At 45.2% G+C, this 16,932-nt stretch overlaps 1 protein-coding gene across 7 annotated transcripts in view; it reads right to left on the reverse strand.

The window, feature by feature from the left end:
• LOC149330872 (thyrostimulin alpha-2 subunit-like) overlaps positions 1–16,932 on the reverse strand; it is a 233,407-nt gene that overhangs the window by 133,747 nt on the left and 82,728 nt on the right. Inside the window, exon 15 of one of the 7 annotated variants that reach the window (XM_089561576.1) lies at positions 1,769–16,756. The exons of 5 other annotated variants lie outside the window; for them this stretch is intronic. In XM_089561576.1, the coding sequence (XP_089417702.1) occupies positions 16,548–16,756 (209 nt within the window). In that variant the 3' untranslated portion in view covers positions 1,769–16,547. Of the gene's footprint in view, positions 1–1,768; positions 16,882–16,932 lie in introns of those variants that run through there. One more of the 7 variants, XM_089561578.1, reaches the window with a different exon arrangement.

Raw genomic sequence — 16,932 nt, forward strand, 5'->3', positions numbered from 1 at the left:
ATTAGCCTTACTGCCATTCGCGACCTACTGAGTACACCACAACTCATTCGCCCTTGCAATGCGTACTCTCGTTCCCATTCCATACGCAGAAAAGCATGAGTAACAACTTCCTAACCCGCAGCAAATCGGTAATTCGTTTTCAATGCGAAGAGCGCCATTTTAACCAGCCTTTTTGACATGTATACTCTCGACTTCTGTGCGGACACGCGAATTTATGGCTACTTTTTCGACTTGTAAAGCAAGAACAGCCGTATTTTCTGGAAAATCATTTTTAAATTACATTTCAACAACATTCCCGATATATTGTGCTCATTAGCACTGTTTACATTCAGATGACACTTTTGACTGCCTTGCAAGCGTTATCGTCATCCTCACTTTCGATAATGGCATTAAATGTGGACGTGTAGCACCAACTCGGAAAATAATGGCATTAACAAACTTAAGGCCTTAAGCATTTACTGCCATTTCTTGTGCGCGTGTGGCACGGGTATTACGCAAATCTCAACCGCCATTCGCCTATGAGCCGAAATCGCACTTTCCACCTTCTGACATATTTCTTCAGAAGTAGCTTCTGCAGGACGGCCAGAGTGAGCGTCATCTTCAATCGGTTCTGCTGCCCGTTTCCTTTAATTACTCCCAAATTTCACTTTATTTTAAGATGGAGGGGGCTCCCCATAAACAGCCAACATGCGTTCAAGGATCTCATCTGGCTTGTTATCTTCTGTACTAAGAAACTTTTATAACTGGTGTTAGCTCCAGATCTAGCAGCTGCTTTGACACCTCATGCACAGGTTCGCTTGAAATGCTTAACTCTGACAGACCGGATCGCACGGAGATGCAATGTAAGCGAGCGAGACTCGCCTCTACCCGTCATGTTTTGGACAGCACATACCTAATATAGTGCCGTACAGACATGAGCAGGCTAGACCGCAGCGCTGGCGAAGTTTTCTACCTAGCTAAAGAGGCTAATTGTTAAAGCAGGTAGTGGTTTTCACAAAATATTATTGTGCTCTGGTGCTGCTGCATGCCTATATTAAGTGAAAAAAAAAAAGCGACAGACTTGTGCCACATATACGACAAAACATGTTGTCGTAACGACAGACTTTTCTGTCGTACTACGACGCCGCCTGTTGTTACGACAGGACTTGTCTGCCGTCACGACAAGGGACCGCGCAATAGAAGCAAAGTTCTGTTGTTACTGAAAGATTTGCGGTTGTTACTACATGTCCACGTTCCAAAATACTACAGAAAATTTTGTTGTGACAACAGAAGATATTGTGTTGTGTTTTTTGACAGGATAAAACGACAGGCGTAAGCGCTGGTTCCCCCAACACAGGAGATGCGCCACAAGCACAACTTGCTTGTCTCGCAGAGCACCGCTCCGGCGCTCAAGACAAGTCTCTACGACCGAAGTAATACACCGGATAAATAACTCAGAGGCGATATCTTCGTATTGTACATCCATTCTAGAAACTGAGCAGAGCTCGCGCGAATGAAGTTTAGTCAGCTGGCGTCCGTCTCTAATTTGGCTCTTTACAATTCCAAATAGGGCATGATTCTCAGAGCACAGCGATTACAAGGCGCGAACCGTCCAGATTTTGTTTCGTTTTAACAGATGTTGTCTACGTACCCTGATTCTGCGCTTGTTGACTTCAACTCTCAGATGCTAAACTCCAGGCTTACTACGCTCTTCTCACCAGACACAAACCTAACGATACCATTACAATGTCAGTTCCGTGTGTTGAAAATAAAAAGCACACCACTCACATTTTTAAAGAACAAATCTTTAATGAGATGCACTGACGTCACTAAAACAACGCACTCGACACACACTTACAAACCACAACAAAAAAAAATGTGAACGCGAAAAGCCGAGACAAGTGGCAATATGCCCGGCCTACACCCTGACGTCACCCTTAAAGTTGGCGAACCCTTGTCTAGATGCTAACCAGAACAAAATCCGGCCACTGCAGACGGCACCAGCAGCTGTTGGCCTGCCCTTGAACATTTTCACTCTGAATTTCCAAGTACTATCTACCGAGCTTATAACGGGAGTGTTCATCCACAAGTGCACAGAAGACGAAAGCAAGTCCTGAATTACCAGCTAAGGCTCCGGGGAAGTCAAATTATTGAAAAGCATTTTTTTTTTCATTCATCCCCTTAACCATGCAGAGAAAAGAAAACAGAACAATGGTTTTTAAATAACGCTATGACACGAATAACTGTAGAAGCAACGGGCACACATCTTCAGTTTACTGGTAAAACAAACTATTTAGTAACAAAACTTCCGCAAGTTTGCATAGCAGCATGGCCATATTTTGCCTGACTATCACATAAATATGACGACAAGGAAAGAATAAACGTATATACTGTCACAGGAGCGGGAGCAGGAATCTGCAACACACTTTAGGAGATTTGTAACCTAAGATCTGTATTTTTGGCATCACACCAACTCATCAGTATGTTTGTGTGTGCTTGTTTGAAAGAACAGATTTCTTTACTTTAAAACTGCAATTACAATAAAAAAAAGCGTCAGATCATTACTGACAAATGCATTTGCCGATAATCCATAAGAAATTTGCAATCAGGGCACATAGAAGAACACTCATTCTTTGATTTTTTTTTACTTGTCTTAGATGCTTTCTTGCTGCTGAAGCCATGCAAGGTCTACAAGCGTTGTAATGATAATTTCTTTCCCAAACGCCAGCATGTTGACGGGACCTACAGGCAAGGGTTCACGAACTCCGGGTGTTGCCTCACTAACTAGCAAACAAGGAATGAATGAAGTGGTTAGCTACGCTCACGAGATATGTACACCAGTCAGTGTAGAGCAACCACGTTAAAATACTATGACAAAAAAATTATGACTCCGGTGCGTGAAAGAAAACGCCACCATTACGCTGAAAGGGTACAACACAACACTGTCTATGTAACAAACAATTTCCACACACGAAGCAACCAACATCGTTTTCAATTCCCGTCAATCCGCGGTTGTGTTGGACACGCGCAAAAGGTACGCGCCGACTCGCTACGAGAGGCGATGTTCCGTAATACCTGCTGTATAACCCACACACTTTCTACAGGTAATCAATGTAGTCTTCGAGGCTGTTGGACCACGGATAACAACAACGTGTTAAGTACAGTCATGTAAACTGCTTTTCAGGTACCATAGTCGGATATGTCTGTGCAGGTCTTTGCAAAAAGCATAAAAAGATGGAAAGTAAAGAGCTTCGACTGGCGTCCCGCTTCTTTTCCCTCGTCGGCACAGACACACCCACCGTCACGTAAGCAAATTCAAGCGCTGTATACCGCTCTGCTTCACACCGTGAATAATAATGGCGTCGGGGCTTCTATTCGCCTAAAAGAGTGTTACCATCTCGACTGCGGACTTCTTGACATGAAAGGTGAGGTCTGACGGCTACAAAGCGATACAGAACAGGCACGTCTGCCCTTCTCACTTCCCGATGCGACTGTCGACGATTGTGCAAGCTTCCCGACTCCCGTTCACAGTGAGCATACATTCTCACATACAACGTACAAACCCTCTTTTCCTGCCCTGCAACGGAGCGACAGGTGCGACACCTGTCGATTGCACCTGCCACGACACCAAGCGGAAGAGCGCAAGGGTAACACGGACCGGCTCCTACGCGAAACCATTGTCACGAGACAACCGCTCGTTATTCATCACTAACGAATGTCACTGCACAATTGTTAATGTGAGGATTTCAATCATGGTCGCCTCCGACCAGTTATTTTTAACATTAGAATGATGGGCAGTAATATGCACTACATGAAAACGGAAACCAGTAGCTACCCTGAGTGGCAAGAACATACACTGCAGCTGCAGCTTTCTTACGTCCACAGAGCCTTAACGGGCTAACAGTAACAGAACAGGCGGCAAACCACAAAACACCATGCGATGTCGAACTCCGGCTCCTGAAGGATTGGGACATGCCACCATGGCGGGGCTCCCCGAAGTGGCCTGCCATGAAATTGAGTTTAGCTTCTTTGGACCATGCTAAGACAAAGTTCGAAGCTTTTAGAGCTTCAGTGGTGAGGTAAACTGCACGTGAATGTTGCAATGCAGACACACTTAAACAATAATTACTAGCCAACAAAATGATTCGCCCATAAACGTCACATAAGGATTAAACAAGACAACGAGCTTTTCTACCTGGTGACGGCGATCAGTATTATTCACTGTCGGGCTGCCTAACAAACAAGCAACAGCAAATAAACTGTCAACATCTAGTGTAAGCTATTTAAATGCGGGGAGGGGATAAAATTCTAGCCAAATTTTATGGTCCGGGAACTCATTTCGGTTCGAGAAAGCTGGTCTAACTTGGAATGGTCTCCCCATGTAGATTTAAACGATAAGTTTCTAAACTTTATGCCGATCAGAAAGACGAAAAAATGCTCTAAACATGCGTCTAGCTTGAAACTGTTACTCAGCGAGCAAGGACAGAGAACGCAGCAAAACAACTTAGCACAGAGGTCGCACAGACAGTCGAACTCTTCGATGCAAAATCTTATTTTTTTTTTCTCTCGGAGAAGTGAGGAGCATTCACCATGCCCGGTGCAGTGAAATACGAAAGACAGCACTTACACGCTTTCGACTAGAACAGCATCTCAGGTGCAAAGAGTATGGACAAAAATCATACAGTAGACAACTGGGTCATAATCACTCAGAAGGGTTAATGGGGAATATCTGAAATGTCAACACACAGTGTTTACAGTCGTCCTTGCCTGCACGGCTCGCAAGACGCGAAGCGGGATACGAACGAGTGACCTTCCCGCAGAGTCGACACGGGGCCAATGCTCTCCACAAGGCGTGCGCGCATCTCAACCCCTTTTTCACACGGTCTGTCCGCGCATGCGCGCCTCCCCTCTGTCCTCTACCGAGCTTGACTGGTTGAAAACGTACCGCCCGCTTTACAGCGCATGCGCATTTCATGTTGGTGACAGGCGCACGCGACAGATGGCGACAGCTGCAAGCACACATCTTCCACTACGCAACACGCGGATCACGCTTGCAGAGCGCACGTGCGTTGCCTGCGTTGCAGAGCGCACATGCAACGCACGTGCGCTGCATGTGCGTTGTAAGACCAATTGTAAGACCAATTTTTGTGCACTCCCAGGATAGAGCAAGATATTGCAAGAAAGGCCAAGTGCAGGACTAATGCTTCCCTTGATTACGATTCAAAAAAATCAAGGGGCACTTTGACTGTCTAAAGTGGGTAGAGGCGGAAGCGTTTTCCGCACCACCTTCGCTGTTTCTGTGGCACTGGGGGCGTCACATATAATTGAGTACTAATTACTAAGTGATGACAAATCACTAATCAATGGTTAATTACTGATTAATGCCTGAATACTAATTAACTGCTAATTAATGACGCTTAAGCTTCGCCTTTAGGAGTGGAACGCGACAGCGCGTTGTAGCGCTGCCAGGGAGTCCACGGAACGCCACCACCCGTTCGGCGCGATGCCTTGCCCTTTGAACGCAACGCTTTTTGAGGAAAGGAAATGGCGCAGTAATTCTCCGTCATCTCGGTGGACACCTGAACCGCACCGTAGAGGAAAGGAGGAAGTGGGAGTGAAAGAAGATAGATAAAGAGGAGCCGTAATGAAGAAAATGAAAATTGTATTTGAGGAAAGGAAATTACGCAGTAACTGTCTCACAAAATTCAGGGGGGCACTTTTCTGACTTAAAGTGTGGTCACTGATGTGTGGTTAAGATTTTAAGCTTCGCCCCTAAGAGTGGAACGCGACAGCGTCTTGCAACGCTGCCAAGGAGTCCATAGAACGCCATCACCCATTCGGTTCTACGCCTCGCTCGTCGGTAAATTGGTTTTGAGGAAAGGAAATGTATTTGTCTCTCATTTGTCGGTGGACACCTAAACCTCGCCGGAAGGGAATGGAGGAGGATGAGAGTGAGTGAAGACACCGTATTCACTAGACGCGCCTTTGTTCATTCCAAACCATCGAGCTGGCATGGCGGAGTGGATAGCATGCTCGTCTCTCACGCCGAAGACCGGGGTTCGATTCCTGACCTCGACCAATTTCTTAATCGGTTTTACTTATTTATATGGATTGACTAGTAAAGCTAATTAGGTTAATTGGGTAATTAAGCAATTAACTAAGCTCAGTCCCACTTACTTGGAGCAGCACTATACGATACTAGCCAAAGTACAATTGGCCCCGTTTGAAATTCGCGCACTGTGACGTCACGACCGTTTCCACCAATTGAAAAGCGTGACATTTTCTGTCGACAACTGCTGCTTACAACGATGAGACATTAAAGGCTTCCGCCTTAATATTATGGCTGTTTTTACAGCAGTGCACGCCAGCGGACGCGCGATTTTTCTACAGCAAAGATGCGACTCATGAGATCAATCGCGCGTTTATTTTTTTCTTTATCTTCCTCCTTGTGCGCATGGTAGATAAGTAGTCGCAGCAAAAATTGTGGCAGTAATTACGTCAAAAATTTAGACCTAGAGATGTGTTGACAGCGTCAGCGCTAAATTGCTGCCAAAATAGATGCATTTTACTCCGCGCTGCAATAATTGCATTTAACATAAACACAAAACGATAACAATTACGGCTGCAGCAGCTACACTATGAATCAAGGAAGAATCGCCTAAGGTATTGCGATGTGTGCAACGTTTTAGACTTGTGGAGGACGGTACAGACCAATTAGCGGGCAGAGTGGGCTCCTGGATTTCTGTCGACTCTACGCCAGAGCGGAGTGCATCTTGCGAGTCGTAACAGGCAACGTAAAAAGTCTATAACAGCAATACATGAACAGGTCAGACTGAGTTGTAAACCTCTGAATGTAGTCTGAGGTAAATCAAAGGGCGTCGTATTTGGACGAAGGGTAAAGGGGGGCGGTGTGAGGTGTCAATGCAAGCAGCGTGCGCCATTGGCACCACGATCAAGAGGTACGAAGTTGTGGAAACAGGTTTATAGTCTGGACTTACAAAAACCCCACTTCCGGCACCATTTACTCCTAGACACGACTTGAAGCAAGAACTGCTGCTCAAATGCAGATACGCTTCCGAAGCGCCCGCCTCAGAAGACGCTGCTGCACTCCCATACAAAAATTTCAATAAATACTCCGTAGACTGTCTGTAGACAGCCTGTGAACCGTGCAGATAATTTTTCGCAAGCGCTGACATGTAGCGAAAGAGTCCGGACTGGAGGACAACCCATATTACCCGAGTGATTACATTCGGAAGATTGGTACGCCGACGGGAGGTGCACACCACTGGCACATTATACGATACAATGTATACATAGACATATACTTTACCTCTTTAAACTTGTATATGCACATAAGTTGAGAAAAGGAAAAAAAAGATAGCTCTATAGTGATGTGGTCGTTCCAGTATGACTGCGCCAAAGAACGCAGCTCACGAAACTGCGAGTGCTGCAAGGAGAGCCCTTCTGTCTCCATAACGAAGGCTTGGGGCGCGACTGAACGATCCTCTCTACCACAGGAGGCTTTCTTCCTTCCGCGAGAGTTCATATGTCTAGTGCCAACTTGGTGCGTATAATTTTGTATTATTTAAAAAGTGTTGTACAGTACTCAAAATGTAGGCTATCTACCGTAACCCTCGGATAAAAATATGAGAACTAAACGTGACAGCAACAAGCTTTAGTAAACTTTGTGTTACCTTACAGCGGAGAGGGCTATCTTAAGCTAGGTGGAAAATATGAAGGCAAAACCTCAAGGGCATGATGCCACGCTTTAAGTATGCTTCACATGGCGAAATCACACGAAATAAAGCAACCCAGCGTCACAGCATCGCGAAGTACACTTTCCTAAATGTAGTCTTTCCATGTCGTGTGGCTCCGACAAATACATTGTTATTTCTACTAGACTGGTTTTCTATGAAGGCTATGAAGCAACAGGACATCGCTGCCTTCTATCGCTCCCGTGTGCATAAAAATGGCACAGTCTCACTTAAAACTTTCTACCCTGACTCTGACGGGTGCAGCGCTTAGTAGTCAACGAAACCAAACAAAAAAAACGTTATCCACCAGCAGCGTAACATTCAGTTCGAGTGCTATATGATTCATAAATTAAAAGTTCCTTTGCTTGACAACAAGTATTTGTGCATAACAAGGCCTCTCACTTCAGTTATGCTCTTAATTTTCATATCATTTCGTTCATCTCATGCCGCTCTGCATTTCTTCTCTTCTCCCCTGATATCCTATGCATCAAGGCAGCAAGCCTGAGACAAGGCTTAACAGTCTTTTAAAGAGAAGTTTATTTTGCACGCTTAATAAAATATTATAAATGTACCAAACCAGACAGGATAGCTGCGTTAGGCTAACTGGCACGCTTTACTAAGCAGCGCTGTTCCTAGAATACAGCTCACAACGTGAAAATATGCCATACGATATGTTGCGCCCCCGCGGCCATGTGGACAAAGCGAACCTTCACGATTCACCTCGTGAGTAAAAAAAAGTTACTCCATCTCTATACAAAGCAAACATCTGTGCCAAAACACGCCGCGCCAGTTCTTGTTCGCTTTCTACACCATTACGTACGCCCCATATACACTACGCCATAAGAAAAGTGGCTGTGAGAGTTCTCAGAATTAAACAGTGTTTGTGATTTTGCGCTTTCCTGCTTCAAAAGACTAAGTTGCAAGGTCTACGTGGTCCGCGAAGCCGAACACTACAGCCGTTCGGATGTAACGAAGTAACGTTGTACGCTTTTAAAGCTACAGAAAGAAGTCGGGTAAAGATCGCGCTGCTCTACCCATTCCAAAACTACCTCGCGGCAATGGATACAGCGCTAGAAACATTCTTTTTAAGAAATGCGCACCGCGCCTTTCGTAGAGGCTAAAAGCGGTTGCGAACGCCAAACATGTGTGGTCACAGAGTACCAAGGCGTGTACCCTGAGATGCTATCACATTTTAGGACAAAAAAAAAAGCTTATCACCAGTCTTTCACGTTCTTTTTTCTTTGTCGCCGCTGCCTTTGTGAAGGGAGACAGAAGGGCCCCAATTTATACGCGCTCGCCCTACCAGGTGTAGTCTCTGAAAGCTCGAGACGGAGCCCTGAAACACGCGTGCTTTCTCCGACCGCGTAATTACAAGTCCTAGAGCGCACAACCTGCGAATAGGACATGCACGACCACGGATTCCTACCCCATGAGGAGCTGTGTCGGACAACATAAGCGTGGCTCAATGAAATCAGCCTCGGCCATGTTTTCAATGTTCTTCGACACAAGTCACAAGGGTTGCACACTTTAACTTTTGTTTTGTTAAGCAAACATATCGTATGAAAGACGCCAACAGCCATTTGAACCGATTAAAACATGAAAGGATGTTACTTTTCTTTTTACGTTGGTGTTGCTGACAGCAGGAAATTAGTTGGATGTGCCTAGTGCATGCCGTCAAGCTCGCGCTACGTGCAACCCAAGCACAGCCTTTGTCAAAAGTTTGGAGTCCAGGGGTTTTCTTTCGAGCCACACTGTGTCGTTCTTAATGGATCTCTAGCGCTCCAAATTTCCTGGACATGAGAAGATTTCTGGTGCTGCCTCCTGCAATAGGTAGGACTTCCATGAATGCTCCTGGAGTCCCATTATAAAGCTTGGAAGTGAACACCCTGGGCTCTAAACTTTTGACAAAGACTGTACGTCCGAAAACAAGAGGTGAGACAGTCACCGCCTCAGTTGGCACAGCGCTGAACACGGCATGCGGAAGTCGTGAGTTCATATCCCAGTTAGTTGTCTTTCTGTATGCTTTCTGTAAAATGCTGTCCTTAGGTAAGTACAGAACAAATTTCCCATTTTAATAAATCTCTACAAAAAAGCTAACATTTCACTGGTTTTCCTAAATGACTGTTGGCTTCTTTCATACACATAATCTAACCAGTCCCTCATCTTCGTACTGCGTTTAAGGCCCTTCAGGTCAAGTTTATCGGCTGTTAGGTCAGTGGCTGTACGCGCTACTACGCTTTGCAAACACGCGGCCGGGCACACGCGCCGTCGGAGAAACGCACTCGTGTCGCGCTCACCGCGAGCGAGTGATCATGGAAGACTGCCGCCCGCCTTTCAGCGGCCAGCGATGATGCCAAAAGCCCCTTCCCCTGTCCACATCCCATGTAGTACTTATTATACCGAACCACGCAATGGTTAAGCTTCTCTCATAGCCTCGCCCATAACTGTCCCGACTTTCCTCGCAAGGAACGGCAGCACGCGCGTAGACCAATGTGAATTCGCAGACAGGAATAAACTGCCACAAGTTATGAATCCCCTGACAGCATCCTAGACACGGTCTTAGGACGCCTAACCGCAAGAAGCCTTGTGAATGAATCTTTGTTGCGATGACATATTTAGTTCACAACATATAATATGCCTGAAAATCCCACAGCAGCACTCATATTGCGCAAAATCATTTGCACTTGAACACGAAGTAAATGTAAAGACGATGTGAACGTTCTGTAGTAGGATGCAATTTTAAAAAACGGCAGTTGGTAACAATGGCCCATGGTCGGCGTCCCAATTACCGCGCTAACTAGCCACAAGAGTAAACAAAATCATCTTTTTGATATTTGACTATATAAAACAAGCCAGATGCGTCAAACCTCTTGAACATATAATTTTTCGTTGCTGGCCACCTTTCTTCGTAGGTGACGAGAAAATTTTTAACAGCGGACTACATTTAGCCACGGAAGAACTCCGTGTTGTGGTCACTGCAGGCTTAAGTTGTATCTGACTACAGTAATGCCTTAAGGAGGTGCACTTTCAGAGAACTGCAACCATACCACATACACAAACCTTTAGCAACCACCAGCCAGCATATTCTACCTTTTTGACACATGGAAACATTGTATCTATTAGTAACTCCCATTATACCTATTAAGCTCAGAGAACGAGTTCATCTGCTCACTTTTTATTGCTATCGTCAGCTTGTAAAATGTATCCTGGATTTCACGTCCTTTTCGCGCATTTGTTTTTTTTTTTTCTAAGAAGCATAAACGTATGCATTCTTCACTTGAACAAATGAACCATTTTGCAGTTTAAACCCTATGTATATGGTCGTGTTTGATTTGCTTATAATCAGAAAGTATCATGCAACACATGGAAATTGAACCACGGGGCAGTTCGATTAAAAGTCATATCGGAGTGCAGGACGCGCCTATTGCCCTTTGTTTCGAAGCACTGGTGAACCGCCAGGACGAAGTGCAAGTTTTGCCTTCAGTGCTGATATCATGATTTTCTATTTATGTCACCGCATATATTCGTACACAAAGCTTCTAGAGTTTAGGCGCCGCGCAGTAGGTAGTTGAAATGGAAAAAAAACAGTCTCTAAACCCGGCACAGCTATGAAGGAAATGTGCATTAAAAAGGAAGCCGCGATGACAAGGTGTGCAATGCAATTTTATAAAGCTCCGGTCAACCAGGTCAAACTGGCTCCTCACCGGTGCGTTTATCACAACATGTACAGCTCGTACTAAAGCTATTGATCACCCCTTTTCGAAAGATGTACGAGTTAAAATAGAAGTGTTTGGTGGCCATAATAAAGCAATGTAATTCACCAGCTGTAGTCTTCAACTCACGACCAATCACGTAACGGCAGAAGAGCTTACGCATGTCTGTTACCCTATGTCATGAGTGTAAATGTAGGTACTTATGGACGCGTAAACTTTTTGTTTCATGGTCGTAAATGAATTCGGCAAAAGTGGTTTTCGTCTCAGGTTAGGCTTATTGAGACATGTAGTCTTTCCTTCCAAAAAGCTCGATGCACACACAATAGGCAACCTTAAAGGGAAATCAATGATTTCTTTTCTTGACTGGCAGGAAAATGCCAATGCTGTTACTTCAATGTGAAGTCTTCACATGCTGGCATCTGAGCAGGTCCAGGGACTTAGGTGCTGTGACGCCATTAATGCATTGAATGTATCATGCCATAGCATCTTTCACTAAGCAATGTATTTAGCAGACAGACTGAGATAAAACAGAAAAAGGAAAGGTGGCTGCGAGCATGACGCGCAACTGCGATATGAAAGCTGAATAAAGCTCCCCATGTTTTGTTTTGTTTTCTGACAGCCACCTGAAAAGCCTTCTTTCACAAGCCAATTAATGTCTAACGAACATTTACTTGTTTTATTTTCCCATAACCTCAAATGTTATGTTAACCTAGGTGTGTCCACAAGTAATTGCACCGACGGCGCGAAAAGTTCAAAGTGATTTACTCATTTCACTCACACTGCCCCAACTACCACCACCTTTTTACAACACTGCCACCTTTGCACTTTCGTACGCCTGTTCTTTTTCAGAACCTCTGTTTTTTCCCACGTTTCAGCAAGAACACACATTTTATCAGTTCAAAAACTCATAAAAGTTGCTTTGTAAGAATAGTGCAATGCAATTTATATCAACAGTTACAGGCGTGAAACAATTTTCTGCAAGCCCAGCAAGAGATTAGAAGCTGCAGCCCTAAAAATGATCTCCCGACTTTCATTTCATCCTATACAAAATATACTACAAAAGGATTCCACCGCTGCTCAAACTAAAGGTTGGCACATGTTCCTGAGTGTAGAGTTCTATATTTTCCTCAAAACTTCAGAACATCAGTTTGATATTCCTTACAATAAAATTATCATCGTATGTCTTTGCAGGAGATGGCATAAAACACTGACAAGATAATGCAGACATGTTATTCCTTCCCAGTTACTAACAGTTGGGTACAGATAGATACTCACAAGCCCAATCATGTCTGGTCCCTTGTTTCTACTCGCCAAAGAAAGATGTGCTGCATACACAGAAAACTTTCAGGCGAAGTTAGGACATGTTGCAATCAAACTTTAAAGAAAGAAAAAAAAATTTCCAACTTCGCTACACAGCCCTGTTTGTGACAATCTATAAACATAGAAACTGTATGCAGGAAGGACTCTTTTTCTTACTGCAGTTACCTTCCTAGTGGACGGCCAATTCATCAGCATTATTCGCACGCTTTAAACTTCAGGAATAAAAACGGTATTCCAGGACAGATGACACTGCAAATCAAAGCTCTATAACATTCTAGTCAGATATATGCATTGCTGTGGAACAGCAATCATGAAATTTTATCATGCTAAATTGAAATGCCCTTGCATAAAAACGAGCCAGCAGAAAGAAATCAATGAAAAAAACAGTTTTAAACATGTAGAACACTTCTGTGCCCCCTCTTAATTCGAGCAAGGCTTAATATTCCTTGTAATCAAACTTGAAACATAGTGTTACCACTACTAGCACGCCAGCAGTAGAAGAAAGCAGATTGATTGCTTTGCACCCAGCTTTAAAGAAAGCATCCAAAATGTAGTCTGCACACATGGCTCGGGGTTTCAAAGAACATCGTGTACATAACAGTTATGCCCAAAAGCGCAAGTGCTGAATAGAGAAAGGCTTAGTTGAGATCAATGCTAGTAGGAAATCCTCTCATGGCATATATATCCAGGTACTTAATGCGAAAAAACCTTGATTTCGCCAAACGCCAGGTATAACGATCATTCAAATGTCCTAAGCATACACTTTGCGAAAAAACAAATGAAACTAATAACCTTTGTTTGCTTGATTTCCCTACTCAGTATCCAAGGCTCCGTAACGGTAGGACATTCTTCATCTCGGAAAATGTCCAGCAGATAATTAAAGTTGAAACAGTGCTAATGCATGTATCTTCAGTCCTTCTCTGCTTGGGCAACAAAGATGTCTGCAAATTTTAGTTAGAGTCAAATGTACACAAAACGAAAGAGTAAACTAAAATTCTAAAATACCGGCATCAGCAAGAAATTTCCATCTCGTAGCTGGTGAAATTATAGCTCTCCCTTTACATATAACTTGCATAAAAGAATGAGAGAAAAAACTGTTCATATTTTTTTTCTGGTATATCAAATGAGGGACTGCTCCATTGAGTGCGTGTGTGACTTTGGAGCTTGCTTCTCTTTCAGCGCTGAAAAATTAAGCTCTTCGGAGCTAGATGAGGTAAAAAATAGTTGTCCCAGAGTTTTGACTGGCCTCGTTTGTAGTCTGTAACTTCGATGAAAATGGCACCTGATTCTCGTACACCTTAGTACTATGATTACCATTAGTACCATTACTACCATTAGTAACCACTGGACGAACGGCCATAGCTGGAGAAATCAAGCAGAATGGCACTTGCTGCTGTCCTGCGCCTAGACAACCGGTACGATGTACTTCCATCACAAGAAGCAGCAGATTAAGCTGTCACGCATAAATATGATGAATACCAGGTACACAAATTCAGCACGTTGCTGACACATCATTGGAACAGAAGTGCTGAAGGTTCTGTTGAAATAAGCTATATGTTCAATGCTTCAGACATGCAGTTGAGAAAATGATACAGGGGTGTTCTACGTCCAAACCTTGAGGCGGACAGGAAATTGGCCATTGAAAAGCCGACATACAAGCATAATATGATGTTGTTAAAATGTTAAAACCACTCCTCATACTGACAAATCGAAAAAGATAGCTTGCTTGCTTTTCCTTGAAGCCGGCGGGTCTCTTCTGAACTATGGTACAATGACAGACATTACGACCAAGAAGTGATTGAGCATTGCCCGCTCCTCTCATGCACACAAAACGACCACACGCGGCTCACAGTTTGCGCGGCCGCGGAGTGTACATTCACGGAAAACGCGGCATTGGAAAAATGCCTCTAGCTCCGCGCATCGCCACTAAGTTTAACTCTTCCTGAAGAGTTTTGTTGAGCTAAAAGATGTCTCCAAAGCTGTCCTATACTGCCTCTGCACACATTTGAGCAGGCGAAAACTCTGCTGGTTCTGATATTTTTTTTTTTTGAAACTGAATCGATTGTTGTGTGCTCGCTTCCTCAGTGAAAGTGGGTCGCCAACCGCTTCTGCCTTCGCCAGAGGTGGGAATGGGCGACCCACTGTGCGCGACACCTGGCGGTGCCCATGCAATGTCCATCATGCCAGAACACACTCCCGTGTGTCTCAGTGATACCACAAATGAATCCGCTGCCTTGCACTTTTGTGTGCACAGGTTATACCAAAAGACACGTCCCATACAGATTCTCACAGGTGGCTGGAGCAACAAGTTACACGTGAGAGAGGTTTGATCCCGCAAGAAGGATGAGGTGGAAGCAAGGTTAAGGTCACGCCGATGAGAAAATGTTTAGAGGGGAAAAGTTGCGCTTTGTACGGACAAGTGAAGGAGACACTGACGAAACGACCACTAGGGACTAAGAGCCGTGGCTTTCCCTCAACCATCCGAATAGGCGTGTGACGTCATGACACGCACATCGCCGCCAACCCGCGTGGGCGGCTTTCGCCCTCTTTTGGAGGTGCGAGAAGTCGACAAATGACCGATTATAATCGACTGGCAACTGATCGTCCCACTAAAAACAAGCCCTCCCTTCCTAGATGACTATGTACTACACTGAATCAAACGCTCGGGTCACCATCAACTAAAATCAGTCTTCCTCCTTGGGAATCCCTGGATCCCAATACAGCAGAACACAGACTAGCGTATCGGATCTCGTCAGCGACTATCGTGGCAGTGACACGCGGTGACGAATGTAGACCCCCAACAGACACGAACAGACGACCCTTATCCTGGATTGACGAGTCTGAAAAAGGCGCTATCACTACACACGCATGACACGCGCGCACAAGAGCAGAAAAGGAAAATAACCGAGCCAGAAGTAACGGCCACCGTCTACATTCATTTCAGCGAATCACACCTCCTTTCGTTTTTGTTTCGCAGGTATAAAACACGCTGTTTTCCGCAGATATATAACTGTTACAGCTCCGGACAATTCGGTCACGTCATGGTAACTATATTCGTCGGCAGCCGATTCTGCTTCACGGAGGTCGTCCCACTTGAAGCCCACTGACAGCGTGAAGGGCGTACAGTCCCCGCAACGTTCCTTATCCACTATAGTAGGATACAACTTAAGAAAAAACAGCAGTTGCTAACACTGGGCAGCGGTCCGCGGCGTCCTGTATTACTCCGCTGGCCAATCGCAACTGTAAACGAAATCAGCTTTGTAATGTTTTGCTATATCAAACAATCCTCGTATCAAAATTCTAGAGCTCATAATTTTTTTCTGCGCGTTAAAGAACCACAGGCGGTCGAAATTTCCGGAGCCCTCCACTACGGCGTCTCTCATAGCCTTAGTCGCTTTGGGACGTTAAACCCCATAAACCATAATTTTTTTTCTTGTGATAAGCTTCTTGTTTACGTAGCAATAAACGTTTAAGCACCGGACTACTTTTTCGTCGCTGAAGAATTCTATGCGCGGAGGCTGAAAGTGGGCGGAGCTTCACTACAATCTTAAGTTGTATCCGACTATAGTGCCACGCGCTTTACCAACAAAAACAAACACCGTTTCGCCATGAAGCGGCGATACAGGGAAACTCCTGCGGAGTTTCGGCGAGCATATTGGGGAGGTCGAGGGTTCGCAACCCAGTGGTGAGTCGGAACGTGAGGCAACGATGAAAGGGCAAACAGGGTGAAGAAGGGAACAGTAACGCGGAGCGGTGGTCACCACAGGTCCTCATGTGACCATCACGTGTTGCGCACCGTCTGGTTGTACGAGTGGGCGGCCGTCGACCTGCCGTCCTCCGACTTCCAGCGCGCGTTGTCGGAGGTCCGATGGACCAGCGGCGCAGACTCGCTCTCCGAACGGCTCTGCTTGAAGCGCCTCGCCGGCGCCGACGTCTGCGGCAGCTGCTGCTGGTGGAAGCGGCTAGGCCGCGGCGCGGCGCTGCTCCAATCTGCGGGTCAAGCCAACGGCGTCAGCGTACCGCCGGGCTACTCGCTACCGCGGCAGAGCTGCATGATGGCCACCATCGGGTAGCCGAGCGGCGATAACTGACTTTTGGCATGCAGTGAATACGACCTGCGCAGAAGGCGGGACATCCGCCACAGGATTTCAATTTCAGGGGGGAAG

This window comes from Amblyomma mixtum, chromosome 9 (assembly GCF_055824585.1).
Source record: "Amblyomma mixtum isolate Tamu chromosome 9, ASM5582458v1, whole genome shotgun sequence".
Taxonomy (NCBI): domain Eukaryota; kingdom Metazoa; phylum Arthropoda; class Arachnida; order Ixodida; family Ixodidae; genus Amblyomma; species Amblyomma mixtum.